We start from the raw sequence: 26,007 nt of genomic DNA, 5'->3' as shown, positions 1-26,007 counted from the left end.
ATTAAGTTGCAAAATAAGGCTGACAGCAGTCTGGATATAGCAGCAGCACGCGTAAGACACAGCTTCAACTTTCGTGTCTACCCTGGCCCGCTGCTTTACACACATTACAAAGCAGGTTTTAATTATGCTGTCTTGAGAAAACACCAGCACATCTGAGTATGACACGCGACAAGCCCTAAAGGAGCTTCTAAAACCAGACAGACTCCATCACTTTGGTTATTACCAGAGGCACAGTATGAAGGGGAAAAGAAAATATATACATCTTCCAGAAAAAGAAAAAAAAAAAAGAAATACCCACGTGTTGGGCCTCTTTTCAAGGAGAACTCCAATTGCTTGGCATTGCTTCAGGAAGAAAATAAGTGTACTTCTGGGCTAAGCCATTTGGCAAAGAATGTGATCATAGCACAGCTTTCTTCAGGGATCACTTGTGTATGCAGTGATCTTGGTAATGCTAGATGTCCGTCAAAATGCTTTCTGCCTGTTACATGAGAAACAAAAAGGCTTCCAGATGCAGGATTTCAACATCAAAGAAGGGAAGAAGTTTTCTCTTGGTTGTTTAGACATTACATGACAGCCACGCTACCTTTCTTTATTCCTTGGGGTGGGAGGGGAGAAGGGGAAACAAAGACAAAGAATTCAGCCAGGAGCTTCGCTTCACTGTAGAGGCCTGTTACATCCACCAGTGAGCTCCAGATTCTCAGAGAACAGCTATGCCCACCTGAAGTACAGATTTACCAAAATCCACCTGGATTTTCCCTTAGCAGGCAGCAGCAGTTCAATTAGACTATCCTTCAGGGGACAACTTTTGCCTAGACAGTTAACAAGGAGATCCAGAAGAGAAAGACTTAAGCCTGCGCATTTCTCCAGATCTACGTTAAGCCTACAGAAATTAAGGTTAATTCCTTAATTAAAGATCTATCTTCCTAGGAATAAATATTATTAAAAGTCACCAGATGGTAATATCTGAGATACTCTCACCAAGTATTTTTAATTGAATGAATCACAAACGAGGGCTGCACTACACTGGAGATTTCGCTGGCGGTGCAAAGAGGAGCGACAGTCGCTGCACTTCCTGGTGCTCGGCGGTGGCTCACCGGATAGACCCCTTCTGCTGTGGGTTGGAGCCAACGTGTTTCACCTTGCCTCAGCCTGGGGCGAAGGCAGCACGTGATCGTTTATCACAGAGCATTTCAGTACAAGGCAGTGGCTTGCTCGCATTGCCAAGCGCTCCAGCCCTAGCAGGGAAGGGTTGGGTATGGGTTTTCCTCCCCCCTTCGCTTATCAAATTGCTCCCATGTGACAAACAAAAATAGCAAAAGGTACTTGTGTCAAAATAAAGAGTGTCCACACATTAAATCACGCTGGTATTGACTGAGATTCACCTCTACCTTAGATCAGCACAGCTCCCCTACCACGCATACAGAGCCAGAATTTGGGGGAAAGGATTCCCCAGGCAGTCGTTTGTTCTTTTTATGCAGGAGCAAAGGCATTCCCTACCTAAATCGGTTCCATCAGAATAGAAGAGCAGCTGCCCACACGCTGTAACCATGCAAGCAAAAGATAAAACATGTCAAAAATATTATTTAAGCTCAACTCTTAATTGAATGGAAGTACAAGAGAAATAAACAGGGAGCACGGGCCGCGTGAGATAGTGGTAGGAACTGAGGAGCTGGAGAACAGTGCAGGTAGGTCCTTCAGATGCTGAAACAGCATGTACACCAGTACATCTCAGAAAATGCTTTGGAAATGGTTCCAGCATGGCAGCATATTGAATGAGACACCTTCAGCATAATCTGCAAAGACAATTTTCATGAGAGAAGAATTACATCTGTCCATTAATTTCTGTCGGCCTCAATTTAAAATCTTGCATGGCTGCAAAGCTTCGAGTGAATCCTGCTTTTTCCTCATTCCCATTTAAAAAAAAAAAAAAAAGAAAGAAATCCCAAACTCCTCAAACTTGCAGCCAGCTCAAAAGAGACTTGAGCATAATACCAGAAGCGCTGCAGCAAAGAGTTTGGTGCATTTGCTGAGTGCATAGAAAGGCTCCAGAAATAGCACACAAAGCCAAGGTTTGGCAAGAACAACACAGTTTACCCTGAAAGAAGAAAGTCAGACTTGCTAAATGAATGGCGACAGCAGCAAACCATGCCTTACTGCAGGAGCGACCCCAGGGACGCCTCTCCTCAGGGCAGAAGTGCTGGTTACTGCTGTGGGTGTTACGGCCCCACTCTGGCGGTTTTACTCAAGGAGCAGAAAGCTGCGGTGGAGAAAGAAAAGGTAAACTGAGGCCATGCCAGCACTTTGGTATCAAGCAGCCTTCACGTCACCTTCTGCCTCAGACTGAGACAAAAATAGCAAGAGGCGGGAAGACCTAGATTTTGTGTTTATTTGCTTGGGAAACCTATTTATTTCTGAGAAAGTGGCAATGATCAAAGCCCAAAATTCTGGATTATTTTCATCACAAAGTCTCAAGACATGGGCTCAGTAGTCTTCTATTGGGACGTAATGTAATGGCTAAAAATACTTTTCCGAGATCCATGAGGACAGAATGAAGCCTGAGGCCCCTGGGCCTCCTAGCCAGCTTAGAACAGGCCAAAGCACCTTGAGGCTCTGCACAGCCACCGCTGAGGGCCTCCTCTGGTTGTAGCACCAACACCATCTCCTCAGCAGCTTTCTGCGACCTCTACAACTCACACACATTCATTTACCCCAATTTCAAAGAATTACAGAATAGTTAAGGTTGGAAAAGACCTCACAGATCACCTGGTCCAACTGCCAGCCCATCCCCACCATGCCCACTGACCACGTCCCTCAGTGCCACATCCACAGGGCTCTGGAGCACCTCCAGGACCATGACTGCACCACCTCCCTGTGCAGCCTGTGCCACTGCAGCACCACTCTTTCTGGGAAGAAATGTTTCTTTATATCCAACCTGAACCCCCCTGGCACAACTTGAGGCCATTACCTCTCATCCTATTGCTGCCACTGTCTGCATCCACTCAACCACAAGAAGGATGCTGTAAAGGTGCTTTCCTGGCTCACATGAAAACTCTCCTCTCTGTTTTCTATCCCTATCAGGAGATCTTCACCAAGGACTCGGCTCATGTTCTCCACGCACCTCTCTGGTTACGCTGCGATGGAGCTGCTTGCACTCACAGTAATGGGTCTACCACTGCCAAAATTAACAGCATCCCACTGCTATCAGCTTGGGTAACGGCAGCACTCGAACCTCAGCCTCACGGGTCTCTTAGCTTGAATTTAAGAGAACCACTTATCTCAAGCTAGGGATTTGTGCGTGGGCCAGAGTCAAACTAGGGCAACACTTAAGCTGCATCTCAAACTCACACTGTAATGAAGCAAAAGCTGCAACTCCAAGCTCTTAAGGAGCACAGCAGGCACACCTCCTGCAGCGGCTCAGAATTAGACAGCTTCTGAAAAAGGTGTATGAATATTGAAGGTCTATGAATCTAATACAGCTTGGGTGTCTGTGACTAAACTGCTTTGCAAGTCAAGCCACAGCGTCCTCTTTCACAGGCATCACCTGGGCCTTAGCACCAGGGCAGAGAGCGATAGGACAAGGAGAATTGGCTTTAAATTAAAAGAGGGCAGATTTAGGTTAAATGTTAGGAAGAAATTCATTACTCAGCATGGTGAGGCACCAGCAGAGACTGCCCAAAGAGCTGCGGTGCCCCATCTCTGGAGGTGCTCAAGGCCAGGTTGGATGGGGCCCTGAGCAGCCTGAGCTGGTGGAGGGCAACCCCGCTCATGGCATGGGGTTGGATCTCGATGATCTTTAAGGTCCCTTCCAACGTAAGCCATTCTATGATTATGATTCTATGAATTTCAGAATGGCGGAGTGCCAAAGGGCAAAAGGCCTTAAAAATGACAGTGCCATCCAAGTGTCGCAGACCAGCGAAACGCGTGGCCACCATCGAGATGCGAAGAGAATGATGGCTACATAAAAAAACCACCATGCTCTCTGCACATTCTGTTCCTGACTTACCTCCTGTACAATTACGGGATAGCTCTAATAACAGCCCCTACAAATCCAGCTGTCACAGTTTGCTAGTTCAGTGATTGCCCACTGAGATCTCATTACCTCGGCCAGTCCGTATGGCCAACAGCTCGTGTGGGCATGGCCATTTCTCAGCCTGGCCCCGCCAGAGGCCTGCAGAGCGGAGGTGAGCGCAGTGCTGCAATGATCAGACAGATTTTGGGGCCGTGCAACAAGGTCACAAGAACAACAAGTACAACAAGGGACAAGAAGAAGGGAAACACCTGCTCCAGAGCTTGAGACGACAAAATACTTAAAAACCTAGAAAAATAATTAAACAGACTAATGAGCCATGGCTGGCCAAGGGGCACAGGTCAAGGAAAATACAAGTCCTCGGTGAGAGGAGAAACAAAGATGGGGAGCAGCTCTCGAAACAGAAGGGGACCAGGCTACAGCTCCATAGCGGGGCTGTGACAAGCGGGGAGAGAAAGGGACATGTCAAGAGAAGAAATTTACTCTAGAGCTTCGGGGCTGGAATAAGCATTAGAGGGTGAACAAAAAGGAATGGCTGTGGTGGATCAGAACACAGAAAAGGGTGGGACAGCAAAGCCAAAGGGGTTGTTTTATTATTGTTTTGCTTTGTTTTGTTTTGCTTGTTTGTTTTAAGAGGAAGCTAATAGCAAAACAGTGGCAGCTTCAGAGGCTTTGCTCTGCTCCTCCCAGCTCGTGGGGAACCTCCCACCCCGCTGGGAGAAGGAAGGGCTGCTGGGGATCCTGCAGCCCTCCCACCCTCACCCATGGCCGGGGGCGAGGGGGTTCCCGTATCAGCGCCTCGGCAGCACGGAGCTCCTTGCACCAGTGCCGGCCGCCTGCCCAATTCAGACCTGTAATCTCCCTCGACTTTGATTTAATGCAGCAATTACTGGTAATGTGGTTTGAAGGAGATAAATGCCCAGTACAGGGCTGGCTGGCACTGATGCTCATTCCGCTCATGATGCGAGAACAGTTTTAATTAAAATCCCCTTTATGATAAAGGAGCTGCTTGACTGGATGTTTCTGTGCAACCCTGATACGGAGCCTCCTCCAAAGCGGATTAGAAATCAAAGTTTCCCCCTTCTCGCTACTGGCAACACACAAAAATATGGAACACAGTCACCATGTCACCCCTCTGCAGTTTCCTTAACCCTACAATTGCTGGGAAAATGCCCACGTCTGCTTCAAAACGATTGCCACCTCTTGTCATGGCTCTAAGTGCTTTCCAAAAATTAAGCACCAGGGCTGCTTCAATTAGCATAAACACATCCGGAGAGCTCAAACCCCATGATCCAAAATCCCTTTCCCTCTCTCTGGTGAAAAGGGAATTAGTGTGGCTGCTCATGCCGCAGACCTGTCACTGCAACGAGGAGGAGATCAGCGCATTTTGGCAAGATGGGAGGAAGCTGGGATCTGGCCGAAAGGCTGGAAAAGCAGGAGGTTCTGCTGCGTGAGGCAGAGCAGGGCTGGCAGGGAAGAGGGAACAGCCCCGCGAGATAAAGAAATAAAATCTGGCAGGGTGGTCACCATCCCAGCGCAGACATGTCCCAGCAATGATCTGTCAGCTCTTGATCGACTTACAACAAATGGAGGTGCAGTTTTGGGTCGGTTTTCTCCTTTACAGTATAGGAAATACCAGAGATGAATACATTACACACAGCTAGTTTCTATTATTGTGAGTGCCAAGAGCAGATTGTCACAGTGAGAAATTGGCCTTGCGCGTTACACAGAAAAGGCAGCGCTGGGTTTGGAGGCCAGCAGACAGTGCAACGGGAAGATAAAGAGCCCTGAGTCTGGATGCACATAATTTCATTCCTTAAGCGACCAAGCACATGTTAAGATTAAAAGGCTGATTTAAGCAGCTTGAAATCCTCCTTGACCCTCAGAATAGATCTGGGGTCACAGGACCGCCCAAGCCTTGTCCCAAGACCCCCTCCGAGCCTTTGCTTCGTTACCACAGGATTGCTCCATATTCCCCAAGAAGTTCCTTGTCCCACAGTGCCCTCCATGATATGCCAGTCAGAGAAACCTTCCTTCAGTTTTTTTCCTAGGTTAAAGCGGCTCTCATGCTCCGCGACTGCCTCCTCCTTCAGACAACACAGTATCAAAAACAGATGGGGAAAAAAAGGGAGCCCTATGGGAACCAGAAGGGACTGGGCACAACACCTCACCCTGTGGAAGCCCAAAGGATCAGATCATGATACAGGAGCACCCCACTATGCAGCAGGAGCCACAAAGGGCAAAAGCACCAGGAGAGAGATGGCAACGTGAAGATGTAGCGGGGTTTTGCTGGTCTGCTAGGGGAAAAAACGAGACCAAAAAAGGCCTGGTGTAATTAACAAGATTAAAGGGGGATTTAGGATCAGGACAGAAAAGCAACGGGCCAGATTGATCCTTACAGGATTAAAGCTGGAATCCTACTAAGAGTCCAGTGGTTGAGAGATCAACGCAATGTAATGGGATTAAATCAACATCAGCTTTTGTTTTTACACAACTGAGCCCCCGGTACCCACAGTATCACTGCTCTGGATATGGAGAAGAAGGATTGATGGGGACCTCTAATACTCTGCGCGGGGCTCAGCCAGGCTCTTCCCCACCTCAGCCCTGCTACCACCAAGCAGAAGGCACCGCTGACTCCAGAAATAAAGGAGGAGAACCTGAGTGTGTAATGAGTGGTCCAAATGGCTAAAAGAACTAGGGATTTACTAAGTAACCACTGCAGCCAGCTCGAAACCAAGTGGTATCAAGTGCAACGGCATCACCCTGTGACTGATGGTTGGGAAAGCCAGGAGGGCAGCCCCAGCTGTATCCAGGCACGCCGCAGACCGGCAACTGGATTTTGATATTGTCTCTTGCTAAAGAGGAACAAAAGAAGCAGTATACTCTGCGGAATGCATCAGCAAATACATTTAAGACAAATTATCACGTGTCCCCATTGCACAACAATATCCAGGAATTACAAAAGTGAGAAAAGCCTCTTTCAGAACATATCGTTTGCATTACAGCTGGTGCAACACATGCAGGCCAGCTGCACCTTGATTCCACTGCCCTGAAATTTCCAAAGCTTGCTGGTAATTTGAGTTGGTAGCAGGGGGAAGAAAGGAGGGGGCCAAGACAAGGCACTTGGTTCTTTCTAGACATGTATACTATTTTGGAAGTTCTTATTCTTGTAGGAGAGAAAAAGCATGTATGTTTAAATTAGATGGTATCCATCACCACTTTGCTGAAGAGGGAAGGAGTGCTTATCACACACCTGTTCTCAACAGCTGCATTTGAGAGCCATGTTCCACATGCAAGGAAAAAGCATTAAAGCATCTCATATTTCTGCAGCACTTCTGAGTCCTGAAGATGTTAGGAAACAGTGGTTATACATACACTATGTGCACCCCAGCAAAGTCTGTCCTCTTTTCAGTGGATGCTATGTTCTAGCTGAAGAGAAGCTTCCCCAGCACCAAAACTTAAAGGCACAGATAGCACTCATTTCTTCACAGATGCCACCAGGCCCTCACCTATGCTGAATGTGCCCCTCCTTCTCAGCTGGCTGGACAAAAACAGTAATTGCTATTCACTGCTTTTCCACAATTAAACATCAGTCAAAATCTCAGAGCAATAAGCTGGGGAGCATTACTGAGACAGCACTGATGGAGCTGTGCATCCCAGTTACACTGCCAAAGAGGCCTTGCCACCATTCTAGGAGAAGCTTTGCCTTTACTCAGAAGGGCTCTGCACCCCAAAGGTACCCCAAGGATGCAAGCAGGCATCACCGCAGCGGTGGAGGACACGAAAAGGGGCCCTTGTGACAGAAATGAAAAGTTACAAAGCAGCAACAGGCAGATCACACTGCATGCATTTTCTGTTTCCTAGCCACATTTACATATTTGAACTCAAGCTTTTTTCTGCATTTAAACTTTGTTTCAACACTAGATGATTTATAAATTATAAAAAAGTACAGAGGAGTGTTCCAGTATCACCCAATGCCAGCTCCTTAACTCATGATGAATAATAATCCCCAAGAATATCTAAAAAACAATTGTCATCTGGTCAAAATATTTTCACATTATCGTTGTCTTAATGTCCAAAATTCAATTAGAGCATTGTGTGGGGGACAGTATGTTTCACTTGGGTAGGAGAAAAACTAACTGCTTTTGCCCTGGATTCAACTACAGACCCGAGAACCATCTGGTAAAAAATCAACAGCATTGTGCAGGCAGCATATTAGTCATGAGATGTAGGACTCTGAGAACAATGCAAACTAAATTTGAGGGACAGATGAGGGAAACTTAATTACTTGCTTAAGCTTCTTCACAGCTCTGAGGAATTCTTAACACTTTCAGCAGAAGAATTTAGCACCAGAGGGCACAAAGCACATCCTCAACTGATTTCTTAATTTTCAGCAGACTCGCTCTCACTTCCAATGTGGGACTATCCACATTGGTCCACCACCACACAGCCTGCCTCCCCAGCAAACAGCTGCACGATGCACCACCTTGTGCTATGTACAGGGCAGCACCCAGAACCACACCACTACAGACCTGAGGGCAGACTGCACATCCTCCTCCAAACTAACTTCCTAAAGAAAACATTTGCCTGACATCACAGCCTGACTCAAACTTCTGCTGTACCCAGAAGCCCTCGCTGATGGAGCATGGGATCTCCTCCAGCTAATCACACAAGTCATTTTGTAGTGTAGCAAACACATGTATGTGTCCCCAGTGACTGCTTAGGGCTTTGGCAAAAATGTCATCCAAATCCAGATCCACTCAAAGACCTTTCCTGTATCAACACTGTAACCTTTGGGGTTGGGATAAGCGTGAAGTTCTGGCACTGCTGGAAGTAAGATTTGCAAACAAGCACCATGGGAAGTGCAAGAAACACAGATGTTCAGCCTCAGGTCGCTATTATCTACACTCTTCCTCAAACCTTCAGCTGGAAACCAGGAAGGCTGAGTTTATTCTCTTATTCTCTGAAGGTTTCTTCTCTTCCTTCCAAGATAAACAGGCTGCTTTGTGGAAAACTAACTCACACAGAACTCAGTCCCCATCAGTCTCCCAAGACTCGGGCAGTTTTACAGCAAACAGAGTCCCCCGTGCTCACTGCTGTTTGGACAGGTGGGAATAGAGCAGACAGGCAGAAGAGCTGCAGGAGAAATTCACACCGAGTCAGCCAGCCAAAATCCTTGTGACTCTTTTGTTTGGACTCATCAAAGAAGTAAATTCCTGAATATGATGGTAATATGACAGTTGCTGATTTTACCTTTTTTTATACTAATCAGGTGTGGTGTGCAGAATGGATGATCATGATTCCTAATCTCCCTTCTCTGAAGCTGGTAGCTTAATCAGAAATGCCTTCTCTCTCTGCGCTGCACTGGGCTTTCTTGTCTCTGGTAGTGACCTTGGCATCTTCTGGGATTACAGGCCTGCAGGAACACAGAACTGGAAAAGACTGCCTGAATTATCAGCTCTAGTCCCCTAATAACACAGGCAGTCACATTATACAATCTCTTTCAGACAATCTTCTTTCTCCATTTCCCAAATCTCCAAAGCCTGTCTAAAATCCCAGATGCAAATAGACGCAAGTTGCTTTGTCACGCTGCTCCCTGGGGAAGGTAGTGAGGATGTCCCAAAAGAAGCTGTGCACAGAGCAGCTCGGGTATGGAAGCAGTACAGGTGTGGTCACAAGGTGCTGCACCAAAGCTAATAAACCTTATCGAGCTGCAGAACTCATTATCTCAGTTGCAGTGCTGGACAAACAGAGCTGTATTACCTCTGGATTCAAGCTGCTGCATATGCATGCCACAGTATGGCACCACAAGGACTTGCAGGCTGGGGAATCAGCTTACTGGCTGCTAGCTCAGGGATCTCTGCACGAGTTCCATTTTACGATTTCCCAGGGCTTTCCTGTTCCAAAGCATGAATCTAAAACTGCTGTTTATATTAGCAAGAAGTGCCTTTTGCCACTTTCACAGAAATCCACCCAGATCTGACCTCTAAAGAGTGTAGCACACTGGCATTCAGGGAAACCTCCCTGCAGCCTCCCAGCAGCTCCCACCCCCTCACCTCTCCCTGTGCTGACCACGCTGCGTGCCTACCTTCACGGCAGCTGCATGCTCTCCAACCTTCCACAGCCTCAATTTATGGCTGCTGCCTTTATTTGCCATACCTACCAAACAAGTTCCAGCCAAAGGCCCAAAGGCACAGCCAGACTTCCCTCCCCAGGCCTGGCAACAGAACAGAGCAGGCAGGGCACCTTCCTGGATAGCCACTTACTCTGCTGCTAGCCAAAGTGTGCTTTGAAAGCCACGCTGTAATGACCAATCCTCTCAGGAAAAAAAACAACAACAATAAAAAAGATGTGGTGTGAGGAAAAGCACGTTGCTAAGGCCCAAGTTTGGCAGCGGAGTTGGGTTTCCAGTCCCTTGGTGGTAAAGCTGATGAGCTTGGAGCCTAGGGGGAAAATTTATTCCAGTGAATGCAAAGAGAGGCTTTTAAGTGACAAAAAGGCAAGTAAAAGGCAGGTCAAGAAGAAAACCAACAGAAATAATTCAAAATGAGCTTGGCAAGCTTACTAGACCTATTCTTGCTTCTATGGTAGATAATTAGTAGGTCTAGGTACAATATTCACTTTCATAGGCCTCCAGAGAAAGAAATCATTTCGAGCTGCAATAGGCAGCCAGCCCTCTCACAAACACTCAGCATGTCCTCTGCACATGGCTTTAAGAAACAAGGAAATTATCTATAGCCGCTATAATCGAAGATCAGAGCAATGAATCCAGCACTTTCCTATCAGAAGCCTAGCAACAGCATGTACCTCCCCTACCTTGGTCTCTTCTGGCTTTGATAGTTTCAGCTGCCTTTGAACATGGGCGAAGGATGGTTGATAAATTGCTTGCTAGGGCTGCTGCCCCTTCCTTTTAACCTTTCTTGTAACAACAGACCTCTGACAAGGCAACATTCATACATGCAACTCTCAGAACACATCATGCTCTTTAGAAAACACTTGGAATGAAATGACTCTAGATTGTATCTTATGACTCACAGCACACGGAGATTCATCTGTTCATAAATGAAAAAAAAATAGGGCTTTCTTATCCTGAAAAGTTGAAAGCTTTTCCCACACCCAAACCACCCCGCTCCTGGCTGTCTCTGCAGGGTGCTGGCTTAGTCTCGCCAAGCCAGGACCCTCTCCCCTTCCTATCAGCAATTATCCCATGGCCCATCTACAGAATCAATGACCACAAGCCTTTCTGAGCAGCTGAGGAGCTCAGGCAAAGGTAGTGAGGGAGAGTAGGGACGGGGTGGATTTAAGTGCCTTCCTATGAACAAAACACTGCCTGCAAAACCAGAGCTCCTACATACAGAGAGAAGTGCCCACCTTGAATTTCAACACTGATGATTGAATGCGCACACTTGAACAGTCTGCGACATCAGAAAGAGACTATCAAACTGTCTCTGCCTCAGAAAGGCTTCATACAACTGCATCCCACACAATAAAAGTGTTAAGATAAATAGTCTCTCTTGATATTTAATGGCACAGCTAGTCTGCCGCCTTCACTTCCCGCACAATGCCAAGCATTAGGTCACCACTACAGATATTTAAGTTTCCCACTCTCCAGCTCCCCACAGCCCACAATCTCCTGAAGCCTCCAAGGCCCTCATTTAGAGCATTCTGCAACAAGTTTCACTCCAGGGAATACAGTTCAGCGAGCAGGAATGTCAGCCTGAGCACCGGATGCAGAGCTGGTTCCTTTTAAAGGATAAGCACTATAATCAAAGGACTGTGATGTTGCAGATAGGCTGTACTTATGGGTCCAGCATCCACGCCACGCTACAGCTACTTAGAAAGGTGTGCTCTCCTCTAATTGTGTTACTTGTCAAATGTGACGGCATTCGGTATTGCAGAGGCTCTTTGAGGAAGATAATTCTGTAACTTGCACCCCTAAGGGGGGAAGGAACATTACGGTTGCTGTGGGAACCTTAATTCTGGATTTCAGGCCTTGCATATTTAAAACCTCAAATTTAACTTTGCATTAATGTAGCTTCATGCATTGAATTAAAGAATGACTCAGTACAAATCTCCGTGCATCTTCCGAAGTCCTGACATCCCAAGGACAAGAGGCTCAGAGCAGCACCACAGCGGTGTGGGGAACGCAAAGGGGATCTTGCAAGCATGGAAGCAAGAAAGCAGCTCATTGGAAGCACAGCAAAGCCCTCACCACGCCAGATATGCAGCTCAGAGCTCTTAGTTGTTCCCACGGAAGGTTACATAGCCCAAATAGCTCAAAGCAGAAAGACGAAAGGGCATGGAGGAAAAGGTTCCTGAAAGGAGCAAGGGGAAGATTCCACGAAAGTAACAGGATAACCTGTGTTAGGAAGAGAAAGATCATACCCTGATAGCACAAATCTACTCATTTTTTATAATTAACATGGCACGGTTCCCAGATGATGCCCTTACAACCCGTTCAGCTATTCTAATATTTAACGCTTCTTTTACCCACTGCCTGGAAGTTGAACTGCAATGCAAGCAAGGCACCAGCGCTGCCCTAAGTCAGGGGGAAGCCCACAGAGGGCTACTACTCATTGAAAAGTGCCCCAGAACTCAACCCTGCCTTAGGAACAGGGCTGCAGCACTTCATCTTTTGCCTCGAGGCCAGTCCCTGCGCTGGCTGACACTTCTGCTTCCCAGCAGGGCAATCACACACCCGCCACCAACAGCAGGAGGAAGGACACCAGGCTGGTATCCTCTGCTTCTCAGCCCGGTAAGGAACATCCCCTTGGTTTACCACTTATCTCACATCAGCAGCAGCGTGGCTGAATTACTTCTTGGCTTAACCCACGCGCTAGTGAAGCACAAATCTTAGCCCAGCCACAGGGCCTGCTCAGCCTCCTTCGATAAAAACCGGCGTGCCAAGCCAGGGTCTGCCTGCGAGGTTGTGGGGGGAAAGGCAAAGAGGCGACGTGCCTGCCAGCAGGGCCGGCTGTACAGGAACAAGCAACTGTGCATAGCCGGCGCAGAGTCAAGTTACTCTGCAACAAAGATAGAGTGTGTGTGTGCGTGCACAGGAGGGAAGGAAAATCCTTTTGCCTGCGCTCCAAGGCTTGTTTTGTTGTTGAAATAAATCTGTGTTTGTTCCTGGCAGGGATAGGGAGTCGGGCTCTACAGGCAGCAACTATCACAGCCCCCAGTTTCAGAGTTACGGACAGATTAAAAGAAAAAAAAAAAGGCAAAAACTGAGGCATTGATTACTTTTAACCTCTCGTATCTAGGTGAGGAGCCCAAGGGCAAACTGCTGATCTCAAGGGTGCCCAGAGCAGACAAAGCTGTGCGTCTGAGACAAACGGAGCAGCCCAGCAGCTGGCTGTTCCAGAGGAAATTCCAGTCCCTGCTCAAAGGCTGAAAATACATATGCTTTTCTGTACGCTTCTACTTTGCTTGCTGGATCTATATAACATTTTACACATGTTTTTCCTGACATTATTTTCCATATTCCACCAGAAACTTGAGCAACTGTGCCACTTCTGGAAAAACAACCTCGCGTCCAACTTTTGTCCCAGCAGCTTCTCCCTCCGCCCCCAGGCCCCCGGATCACGCTGTTTCCCCACAACCACAGATCCTCTTCAGCAGGGCTCCTCCGCTACCTGGGCTGTCTGTCAGCAGCACCAAAAGCCCATAAAGCAGAGGCGTATGGGTGCGCAGGGAAGAAGGACACACAGATTTCAGATGGGAGACAGCGAGCAGCATTATACGGCTAATTCTGTAGGTGAGGCACCTGCCCAAAGCTCTTCTCTCCACTGGAACTCTGAACTGCAGGAAAAGCCTGCTCGATACCCAGTTAGCAGTACATGCTCTATGTTTTTCTTTTTTAAAGGGGAAACTAAAGCCCACTGTGTGTAGAGGCTGCAGAGCAAAGCTCAACGGAGAGGGCCGCTCATGTTAGTGAGGAGCCCTTCAGCTTTCCATTCCTTATATGTGCAAAGTGTGCAAGCCCGCACACACAGCTCTCTACTCACCCAGAGGTACATCATGTTAGCCTGGGTCGCTCGAACCCAGCAGTGAGATGATCCGGGAACGCAGGAGGCACTTCAGGAAAAAGCTGACGAGACTGAGATTTTTTTTTTTCCTTTTAAATAAAAAATAAAACAAATCCGAATGGCTCAGTTTGAGGCTTAGAAAGCGTCTCGCCTCCTCCTCCCCCCTCCTCCAGCTCTGGCTGCTCCGCGCAGAGCTCTCGCACTTAATCTCTCCCTGGGAGTTCCCAGCCCGTGTGTCTGCACTGGCGTGCACAGCACACACTCTGCATTTGCCTCCAGGGAATTTCTCTCTGTCATTCTACTTCTGAAAACACGATCTCGGCCTCGCAAGATTCTTGCAAGAGGCAGGGATGGGTGGGGTTAGAAATAAATGCAGCCCAGCTCCCAGCACCAGAGCGAGCGCCTTATAAAAGAGGGCTCTCTGTGCATAAAGGAGGCAGAAAGCCATCCTCTGAGGCTGGGGACAAGTCCCCCTGTTGCTCATTGCTTCTCCCGGACCTGTCCCCCCAGCCCGGTGCTACGCACAGCACTGCGTGCCTTCACCTGCCCCACCAGCCAACACCCACAATTTGGTCTTGATTCTGCAGCCGCGCTTAATCACCGCCACCGGTTGGCACTGAGGGGAATCCTGACGCTGAGAAAACACACCACCAGTCACCCCGAGCGAGGCGAACGCTATCGGAGTGAGCTCGGAGAGAGGCAGCTCTCAGATAAAGGGGTTAATGTGCTTCTGCAGGTGGCTCAGTATGCATGGATTTCACAGGCTCGGCAGTGCCGGAGGGAAAGCGGCAGCTGGCTCCAGCTCCCTGGAGCGTATCGGGTGTCATGCACAGCCCAGCCCAAGCAGCAGCCTCTCGCCGCACCACGCTCCCATCCTTCTCCCTTCTCTGGGTCACCCACTCCTGCCCCAGGCCAGCAAGACCTGACAGGCCCGGCCCAGTAAGCCTTCGGCCAAGCCCGTGCCCAGCAACAGGGGACAAATGTCACTTCTCATCTCCTTTACCTGTCACAGGGCTCTGCCAGACTCGGGAAACGGGTTCTGCGACCCCTTTCCACCCCCCCCACCCCCCCCCCCACGTCTTCAAAACGAAGAATCATCTTTCCTCTCCAGGCTCCAAACGCTAAGTTAAAATTGGCCTCTTCTCAAATGGGGAGAGAAAAAGAAAAAGAAAAAAAAAAAGTGTTTTCATTGAGGCAGCGGTCTCCTTGGAAATGGGTGTTGAAGAAATATTTTTATCTCCGGCAAAGAGAGAGAAAGGGTGCTCTTTCACATATCCCCTCCGCTCCTTTTGCTTACAGACTACCTGAAGGCAACAGAGCAGACCAGCAGCATGGATGCCCTGCTCCAGCCCTGATGACGTGGGGAACAAGCGGGTTCTGCTCCCAGCCAAGGCCTGGACTCAAACATGGACAATGCCAGACAGGCCTCTGCCTCAGCTCTCACCTCTCAGCACAGCAGGTCAGGTCCGGAGGTGAAAAGCCACGTTCCTAAATATCACAGCAAGACGCTTCAGCTCATGTTTCAGCTGGAAGGTCAGACCAGTGGCAGCTCCCAGCTCATCCTGCCTGCAAACTCAGGCAGGCACTTCTGCATCTCAGACACCTCATGAGCTTTTCAAGACTTTCTTCTGATCCAGAATCCCGATTCAAAAATGACCTTACCATCATTTTAACGAAAGCTAAGATTCCTTGAATGCAGAGAAGAAAGTTAGAAGACTCATGGACTAGGAAAGCAAACCCAAATTCATCTTATTTCATATGCATTTTCACAGAATGCTTGAAAAAGATTTGTGCTTAAAACTAAGCTGAAATGTGGGCAACAAGCTCCCTAACACCAAGACACACACAGAATTCCTCCTCCTTCTTTTCCAGGCTCTCTCATTCTTTAGGCCACTTTTCCAAGGGAGAGCAAGAAGAAAGAAAATCCTTCTCTGAGTGTTTAGTTTCATTTAATCCATTCGAGTTGCATATTAGGAAAAATTTCTTCCCAGAAAGTGGTGCTGCAGTGGCACAGGCTGCCCATGGAGGTGGTGGAGTCACCATCCCTGGAGGTGTTCCAGAGCCGTGTGGATGTGGCACTGTGGTCAGTGGGCATGGTGGGGATGGGCTGGCTGTTGGACCAGGTGATCTTAGAGGTCTTTTCCAACCTTAATGATTCTATGAGCCTATATTCAGGGACTGATTACAAATCATCCCAGCTGCTCCACAGCTGGAGAGGCTACACTAAACCTCCAAAGTGAAGCAAGGCTGATCAGCCCTCCTCAAGTTATCCAAGTGTTGCCTTGGAACCTATCTGCTGCCAGCGAAGTGAAGCCACCACCTCACCATGGAAGCAAAAGGAGAAGACTACCAAAGCAGCAGACTTTGGATGATGACACACCCCAGACATGGAGCACTTGATGATGAACTGCAAGAGCAGGTTTCCTGATGCTCAGTATTCTCAAGCAATGATAGGGTACCTGACCAGGAAGGAAATGACGCTGTGGAATGTCTCCAGCAGCACTGCTGCTCTGATTCAGCTGAGCACTGCCCAGATGGTCAGTGAAATGCTCAAGAACATGAAGGCTCCCAAGGCTCTCCACAGCTACAGACAGTACTGGTGGCAGTGAGGCCATGCTAGCTTCAGGTTATAAACAAGATGACAGCAAGATGTTAACGAGTCTGATTCTGGAAAAAAAAAAAAAAAAGAAAAAAAAACCCACAAAGCAAGACATCACTAAGACAGGGCTTTGAAACAGGTAGCTATGATCCTCAGCAAATTCTTTGTCTCAATCCTAATGACAGCATTTTCCAGGACGTAGGCGCCACAGAATTCAGAAGGCTGCTGTTGGTGGAAATGCATGCGATCTATTAGGGATCCTTCCTGTCTCAGAAAGGATTAGAAAGAAAAAGAAACACATTTTAAAATTAATATAGACTGAGCTAAGAGAAAAAATGTTCGGATAGCCTTAGTCTAGTGAAACTTGGGCACATCTTCTCCAAGGGGAAGCTGTAGTGTAAATCAAAGTGAAAGGGGAAAAAACAGCCTGCGGAAGATATTAATACTTGCAAGAGAGGTAAGGAAGATGTCAGCAGGTGACAAAACAGGAACCGAGAGAAAAGGGTGCAAGCAACCACTTTTATTTGGCAAAATAAGAGGCAATGGTAAAACAGGAAAAAAGAAAGTCTACCTGTGAGTTGGACTCAATCATTCCTTTGGGTCCCTTCCAGCTTGGGATATTCTGCCATTCTGCACTTGCGTATCTGTATCAAAAGCTCTACATACATAGGAAGAATTGTGGCTGCTCAGTTATGTGCACACAATTCAATCCCAGAATATCACTGCTACAAACGTTTCCAACAAGCCAAGTGATTAAAAAAAATAATTTGAAGATGTTCTAACCTATTTAGGAAAGATCTCAGTGGGCAAATGAGGAGCAGGTATGGCACTGTTTCAAACCGACATTATCTGTTTCTAGCTGATGGTGTCTCAGAGGCGTATGATTTCAAATGCTTGTGGATTAACATTTTAGCAGATAAAGCTCAAGACAGGGTATGAGCTAGTGTGTCTGCTACACACTACTGAAATCACATTAGATAGTAAGCAGGATGAGTGGCTAGCTAAGCACCTCTTCATAATGGAGGAAAAACCCATATGATCACCAGGAGTTTCAAAGGGAATGACACACACAGGAGGCGTCGTGGAGCTAATGCCAAAGAACACCCTTGAAATTTCTAAATTATAGAAAACAATTTCTTAGTTCAAGGAGTGTTACATTGAAAATGAGCAATTTCATATTAGATTTCATCTTGACAGAAAAGAGCAATCAATCGTAAAAATAGAAATTAGTGGTAGCTTAGGTAAAAAAAGATTGTGACAATCACATTTTGGTATGTGGAAGCAGAAAGGAAACTAAGCCAGTGCATTTCCTTATATACTTGGCATCTGAGTGGGACCAGAGGTACGTTGGCCTGCTTTTCCTGGATAAACAGATCACTTATTGGGCTTGCCCGTCACACTGCCACACTGGAACGCTGTTTCATATTCCAGCAAGTGGGAAAAAAATCAAAGTTGAGAGAAGGAAACAAATTGGAAAGGGCAGAAAAAAAGAAAAAAAAAGACAAGGGAGTTGTAAAGACAGGAGGAGAAACCTACAGCCAAAGCTGAAGGACATTAACGAGTTTTTCAGCAGCTCTCAAGAACAGCAACCACAGCAATCAGCTTGATGTGCTATGATGGGGAAAAGGTAGAAACACAGGCAATACTGAAGAAAGAACTAAAGCATTCAATACGTATTTCTGTTCTATATTTGGAAAAAAAGTCAGCTGTTGTGGTCCTGTGATAACAAAATGCCTTCCATTCCAGCAGTAACTAAGGAAGATGTTCCAACAGCTTCCCAACAAACAGCACTGTTGTCCTCTTATCTAGCTAGAGCTTACAAACAGGAGGGATATAACTAGATAACAAGTGAGTTTTAACTCAAATACAGCTGTGAACACATTTAGGTGTAGACACTTAGGAAGGCCTGCAGTCGCTAATTGCTCCATCTGTATTCACTGCACCAACAAGCCGTAACTACACTGCTCCTGCTGTAAGGCCAAAAGCACAACCACAGTGCAGTGACACCCTCAAATGCAAGCACTGATTAGAATCTGTATCATGAAAGCCTTGCTGCTGTTAGCTGAGCTTGGCCAAAAAACTGTACCTCCACCAACTCCAGAATGCTGCATCAGGGAAGCAGTGCTATTGAAGAAGCTACCAATACCAGTTTTTGCAGCATCTGAATTTTCCTAGAGGCATCCACTTCTTCCACTAATGAGATTTCAAACAACATCCCGGCACTGACAAAGCAAAGAAACCACTGTGGGGTCTTATAACGGGAGAAAGAAAATGACTGAAGACCACAGGTAGGGGAGCACAGATTCAGCTGAGTTCCTCAACACATTTGGGAGAGCATTCAGATACATGAATGAAAAATACTGACCATGAAAACATCCACTCCTGATATTTAACACGGCTTCCTGGCAACCTCTCCTATGAAACAAAACTGAAAAATAGTTTTTAAAAATAGCCTGAATGCTAAGGGAAGACAAAGTTCTTTTATGATTAATAACTGCTTCTGAACACACGCGTTACTCTTCATCGGGCAGCTCTCCTCCACTAAAAAGTGGGAGGAGAAGCTGGGACAGGTTGAAGAGGCAAATTTCATTTCAAAGTAGCTGCTCTCTCATTTTATGCAGACACTGGATTCAGACTGAGGATGCCCATCATCCCACCATGGTAAACACTTCACCGACTGCCCACAAAGGCCTGACTGCAGATGGGAAGCTCCGCACTGCTCAAAGGCACATTTCTCTAAGTGGCTGCGTTCCACAGCTTATCTGACTCTGGCAGAAATGTCCCAGCAAGAGAACACAGGAATAGGACTCCTGCTATCTGCAGGGTTAGAGCATGCCTCGCGTCTTGGTTTTTTTTATTTGTTTTTTTAAACAAGATTAGAGATGAGGCTGGGAACTACCTGGGGAGACGCACTGAAGGCGGCTCTGGGCACACTTGCAGTTCCTATGGAGATAAGAGGATGTTTTTTGAGGCTGGTTTGCTCCTTTGGGTGCTGCTGGAGACAACCTTCATGATGGACTACCACTCATTTGTGAAGATTCCCACCACTCAGCATCCTGGCATTACCTCTGATTATCAGAATTGCTGAACCGCCAGGTAGATTTCCTCTGAAAGTCCAAAAGGACTCCAGCAAGCCTCTTTCTGCATTATCCTGTTTGTGAAAGAAAAATGCAAAGTGCACGCAATAAATCACTCAGAACACCACAGTCCGTTTTAGATTTTAGATGTTTAGCCAAGCAAATAAGCTCAACATTGGCATATTACGAGAGAAAAAGCCATTTTGTTACAGAGTAACTCACTTCATTACTGGAAAACTGGATTCCCCATTGCCTCTCCAGCAGGTACGGTTTGGCTATGCAGAAAGAGGCTTCTGAAAAGAGATTACTTATTTAAAAGCAAATGATCAAGGGCTAGTTTATCTTCCACAAAATAAAGCACAAAGCCTGAAGCAGTCCAACACCTTGACGTGCAAACAAAACCAACAATTCTCAGGGACTGTCCTGCTACTGACTTCACACGGTAATTAAATTTAAGTCGTTAAATGAGCTTCAGAAGGTCTCAATTCACAGGCAAGTATGTAGCAAATAGAAAGGAAACGGGTAACAAGAAAAGCTTGTTACATTTTGTTTGGGATTTTCCTCCCTTCACAAGTAGTTCAGGAACACCATTCTGAAAGACACTGCCAATTCTACAGGAGAAACTCAATGAGCTCAGTAACTAGAAAGAGCGTTTTGCTCAAAATATGTTCCCAGACAAAAATATACTTTTACATTAAGATGAAAAACGCCCACATCAACAAAACTAAATAACGAAGCCAGAGAACTCAAACACTGAGGAGTAGGCAAACGTTCTCATACGAGGAGTTCTTACAGTGATGTCATGCTTGTTTGGACATTCATCTGCAGAAATGAAGACATGATGCAACTGCTCCCAAGATACAGCAGACCTGAATTTAGGCATCCACATGGGAATATCCATGAAATGTCAGTCTTACCATGGAGAAACAGAACCAAAGTTTGCAGTGCTCCAACACCTTCTGAGGAAAAAGTAGCATGCTTAAGGTCTGTAGAGAAGCAGATTCTAGAAAGCCCAACTAAAGCCAACCAAACCTTAATCCTACTGTTTAATATCTTCACCAGTAATGTCCAGAAAACAAAAATTCTTACACCTTCATTTTTTTTTCTGGCTCTTATGAAGTAGCACGAAGTATTAAACAGTATCAAACTCTGGCAGAAGTTGATTTTTACTGTCAAGTCAGGAGTACAACCCCCATTTGAACTGACTAAGAGTAGCAAGATTCTCTATGCCATAGACTTACATGTCAGTGCTAAGTAAGGTATTTATTTGGCTGTGGATTTTGAAGAGGAAGCCATAACTAAAAACCCAATCTCAGCTCCCACCTTAGCATAGTTTACAATGGTATCTGTACCAAAGGATGAATTGATGGCATCCAAGTGTTATCCTCTTCAAGGCAGAAGGCTCCACGCAGCAAGAAAGAAACCGCTTCAGGTATCTCAGCAATGGAGATGCAGCATCACTGCACCATTTTTCAACTCTGCTTACCACACCAAATGGCTGTACTGCATGAGTGATCCATCAGCGTGGCAACAGTCCAGCAAATTGAGAAACGATATGAAGATGAGAGCATTGCGACAGTGGAAAAAGGAGGAGAGGGCACAGTTCTCCTCCCCAGACCACACACCGTTCATTAACATGCCGAAACTTTGGCTTGGGCTTCCTGCTGAAAATGGGCAATGCAAACCAAGGACAAAACCATCCTGCAGAAAGGGATGCCTTTTGGCTTGTTTGCACAAAGGGAGGTTAACAACGTTAGGGAGTTATTCAGGAAGTAATGGATACTCTCTTGCCCTGAGCAAATTCCTTTTCAATAACAGTAATAATTTCCTAGGCAATACAACTATATCAAAGTATAATGGCTTACTATATTTATCTACACAGGCCCTGTACTGCTGGGATCTAATTTACTACAGCTTAGAAAGCAGTTTACAAATCCTAGGATAGTAAAGCTGCTACAGACTTGAATGAAATTCTCTCCTGTTTCACTTAGTTTGAAGACCAGGTTTTAACAACTCTTTTTTTTTTTTTTAAGAGTATAAAATGTATTCTCTCCAACTCAGAAAAACTGAAAGAGTAACAAACCCCACAAGGTGACTGGAAATACACCGGTGAGAGTGAAGAAATCAGCTTAACAAATTACACGTTGTGCAAATTTTTTTTTATCCCGTTGTCATAGGTGCTATATTTCTTTTCTTATTCAAATATCTTTCTGTCAATCGACACTCTGAGGAGCAAAATAATCCTTGACACTACATAGGGGACTTCCATACCTAATGAAGACAAAATATCTCAAGTTTGCAACGTCTTTGTTAGCTGAATGCCTGAAGTACAGCTTCACTATGAGAAATGGCACCACTATATAATCAGCAAAGAAGAAGGGATTGACTCTAGCTAATGAAGAGGTAACACTGATAAACACCAAGAGACATCTCCCGAGAAACAACAAAGCTAAATTGCTATAAGACTTTGGTGGAAGGCAGCATCAGCAAGATAAATAAGGGTGGGTGGGAAGAGACCAAACGTGTGTCAGGGGACTGCAGATACTTCCATTACATAACGGTTGTAAGAAAACCCAGGCAAAATCGCCATTAACTGAACTAAAAGCAAAATATTTCAACGGGGGTATTGGCAGTTGTCAAACCACATAAAGGAACGGCAGACTGTTCAAATGTAAAAGGCATTAATAAAGCATGAGGCAAGAGGCATAAATAGACACAAAACATACAGGAAGATTTCTGGAGGACAGAAACGCTACTGGAAAAATTTAGTTATAGAAGACAATATCTCAAACTTCAATTCACAATGATCAGCAAAGGTCAGTTGTCAGAAAAGCTATTCTGCCTGTGATGTCATTCTGAGCAGAGCAGCCCTTAACCATACCTTCACCACCACTGTCAAGCTGGATTAGTCTAATGGCTGCAGCCAGCAGCTCCCTCCATCCGACTGGCTCCCCGCTGCGTTAGGAGCACAAGAAGATTGAGAAATCTATGCATATGTGTAAAGACCAGCTAAGCTGCTTGTTTCCTGCTCTACCTGCAAAACGTCGTCTGTTGGTCAAAGTGTTTTTAGTATATGTATTTAATATGGGACTTGAAGACATTTCGATAGGCATCTACCTGTATCTCTTAAGATATGCAATCCTACAGATCTTACACACACTTTAAACCCCTGGAACTTATGTTCCAGCAAATTCCCATGTTTTTTGGCACACATGTCAACCAACATACTTGTATGAGGAGGCGTTTGACTCTTGTATGAGCAGACTGACTACAGATCTGGTCTTCAGCATCACTGCAAACCGTAGGGAACAAACACAGTGGGACACTCAAACACTTCCACCTGAACCCGTATTAAAGTTGTTCCACCTCTCCTTTTTTCCCCACCCCAACATGGCAAAATAAATTACAGTACTGTAAATTCCACTCTGCTGCCTTGCCTGATGAAACCCTGACAAAATTAGATTCTTCCATTACAGATTGATTGCAGCTTCCTTGCTATTCCCTCTGCAAGAGTAGCAGCTGCCTCACATTCAGCTGAGATGAATGGTGTGAAGTGACAATGGCCAGCCAACGCATGGAATTACAGTCCCCATGAAAGAGATTCTCACCTTACTCCAAAGTTAAGTTTTGAACTGTAGACACACCCTCTGACAACTACAGTATCGTCCACAGAAGCTACACACTTTGCCATCAAAGCAGCCAGCAGAAACAAAAGATGAAATTCTTCCCTGCTCCCGAATTCCCAGAGAGCAACAGTGACCAGAAGAATCTTTTTTCATCCTTGTGTGACCTGAAGAACGCATGTTTCCTCTCAGATAAAGGCCGTGCTATGGTTATCTAATGCTAATGTCACTACAAACTGGATTAGAGACGCCCAGAAACCTCGAAATATGCACATGGATAGTCAGCTGTATCCTAATTCCAAGTCTGAAGGAAATCAAATGCTCCAAATTGTGCCTAACATAGTTAAGTTTGCCCTTTAGGTAGGATAGACCAGTAAGAACATATTACACAGTGATTAGATTAATTCTTGACTGAAATTCAGAGGGTTGGCTCTATCTGTCTATTGTGTCAGTATATTTCAAATTATTTCAGAGACCAGCACTCTTCACTTGCTCTGCTCCACAGCAACAGCTGCTCAAGAAACACAGCAGATCTCTGTCTGTGGGGTGAAGTTGGCAGCAACTGGGGACAACGCTGCTGTCAGAGTTCAGCTCCCAGTTCTGAAATGCCATTCTACTGGAAATACCAAAGAGCCTAAATCCGGCTACATATACTGCGGGATGTAAAATACCTCTAGCTCAGCCTTCAGCAGAAAGCTCCCGAGCTTATGACATTTACTCCTTTGGCCCTTGTCAGTCTTCCTGCAGACCCCGCAGAGGATTGGAACTAGCTGCCATAAATGGTTGGAAAACAACATGTTCTCCAAGCCCTTGAAATTGAGGAGCGCTGTTTTAACTCAGGGAAACAGTGGCGAGGAGCCACGGTGACAGGTGCCCCAGAAATGGAGACGATGGTCAAACCATTGCCAACGCTAGCCACTGCTCTGCTGTTGACCTGTAAGAAAGGGCAGCCCATGCTCTCCAGGTGTATCAGGGGAATGATGGACCAGAAAACGATAGAATGTGTTTGCTGGCAGTAACTCAAGTTTCTCCTCATTAAAACCTAACCGTGAAGGAATATAATGGGTCTCATCAGAAACAGCCCTCCCAGGAACCCTTTATTAGGCATGGCAGCAAGCACAGCCCAATGATGCTGTGCCACCACAGAGCAGCTCATTGCAATCTGCCGGCACCAGAAGTGTTAAAAACACAGATTCCTGCTAAAACTGCCAAGAGCTACAAACCTTCTCTTGTGTGGGCGGCAGCAGCAACTAAATCCACTCCCCAGCAATTGGCTGGCCTGCAGAAAGAGAGGCGGGAAAGAGACAGGTCAGGGGGGAGCCCCCTGCCCCCAAGTAAACAGCAGCGCATCATATGCTGAGGTTTTCAGCTAAAATCCGTCACATAGGTCCCTTCATTTTACCTACAGCCTCTGGAGACAGCAGCCTCCGACCTTTAGCAGGAAGAGCACCTGGAAAATGCAACTAAGCCAGCAATTAATACAAAATCGTTTAAAAAAAAAAAAAAAAAGATGGCTTCATAACATCAAATGAGCACCACAAGATTTTTAAATACATCTCCCACCAAAATGGCAGAAGAATTCAAGCATGTTCTCACAAGCCATCTCTCTCCCACTAGCATTACCTAACAGTACTCATCAGAAACCTTTTCTCCTGCCTTTCCCTTACCCCTACCAAAATGCCTGCCCTCCCCACAAGGCCCTGTTGTGCAGATGTCGCCGGCAGCAGCACAGCTTCTTGCAGCACAAGCTTCAACACAGGTGTGCAGAGCGTGACCTGGGCAGAATTACATGTGCCATTTCCACTGGGAAATCTAAGAGACTTATTAAGCCAGGACAGTGCCGATTAATCTACTAATGGAATGAATCAGAAGTGTGTTCCTGGACCTTTCCCTTTCACATCCCAAAGCCTCGGGGGAGCTGAAACCATCTGGCAGATGCCTGCTCCAAGTAACGTTATGCTACTGCTGGAAACACCTCTCCCTTAATATTGAAAAGAATGAAACCATCTTCTCTCCATCAGCTATTCTGGGGAGCATCTGCTTAGCTCACCGAGGGAGCCTGCTTGCACGCAGCATCCTTCAGCAGCAAGTGCAGAGCTGCTCACTCACCGTGCCGAAGAAGTCAGCAGAGGAGCAAGTGATCCCATTCATTGGCTCAGGGTCCTGCTGAAGCAGCTGGCACGAGCCAGGCAGTGAAGCAGTTAACACACGGCTGCCCTCCTACAGCACGTCCGGACAGCAGGGAGGCTGTCCTGCCCAATTGTCTCCGTCCTTTTTTGGTGCAGCGGGAGTCGCAGGTAGGGTAGCAAGAAGGTGTTTGTGTAAGAAAACAGGAAATCTCTAAGCACCGGAGAAGGAGATCTGGCCAGAGAGCTTAAAGGGAAATGAAGACAGCAAGCAGCTCCGAGGATCATACACGACACATGCTATTACACTGAGGCAGAGAGAAGGACTGACTCAGAGATGCTGAACAGCCCGCTCTCTTTTTGAGTAATAAGCAAGCTGAGGAAGAAACAGAGCTATGAGACAGTTGTCACAAAGAAAGGACTTGCCACTTGTAACATCATACAGCAGAGAAGCCTCCTTATCTTAAAATGTAGACACCCCCAAAACAGAGAAAGGTCCAAAACAACAGTAGTCATATGGCTTTAGA

The 26,007-nt window shown here is 46.3% G+C and overlaps 1 protein-coding gene across 15 annotated transcripts in view; it reads right to left on the bottom strand.

Annotated features, from left to right (window-relative positions):
* The window catches only part of RBFOX2 (RNA binding fox-1 homolog 2), a 159,688-nt gene that overhangs the window by 90,725 nt on the left and 42,956 nt on the right, over positions 1 to 26,007 (bottom strand). Inside the window, exon 1 of one of the 15 annotated variants that reach the window (XM_048934291.1) lies at positions 14,035 to 15,035. The exons of the other annotated variants lie outside the window; for them this stretch is intronic. Within the exon in view, the coding sequence (XP_048790248.1) occupies positions 14,035 to 14,049 (15 nt within the window). The 5' untranslated portion in view covers positions 14,050 to 15,035. Of the gene's footprint in view, positions 1 to 14,034; positions 15,036 to 26,007 lie in introns of those variants that run through there. 15 annotated transcript variants of the gene reach the window in all.

This window comes from Lagopus muta, chromosome 1 (genome assembly GCF_023343835.1).
Source record: "Lagopus muta isolate bLagMut1 chromosome 1, bLagMut1 primary, whole genome shotgun sequence".
Taxonomy (NCBI): domain Eukaryota; kingdom Metazoa; phylum Chordata; class Aves; order Galliformes; family Phasianidae; genus Lagopus; species Lagopus muta.
The sequence above is the reverse complement of the archived record's forward strand: the minus strand, read 5'-3'. Positions and strand labels throughout refer to the sequence as shown.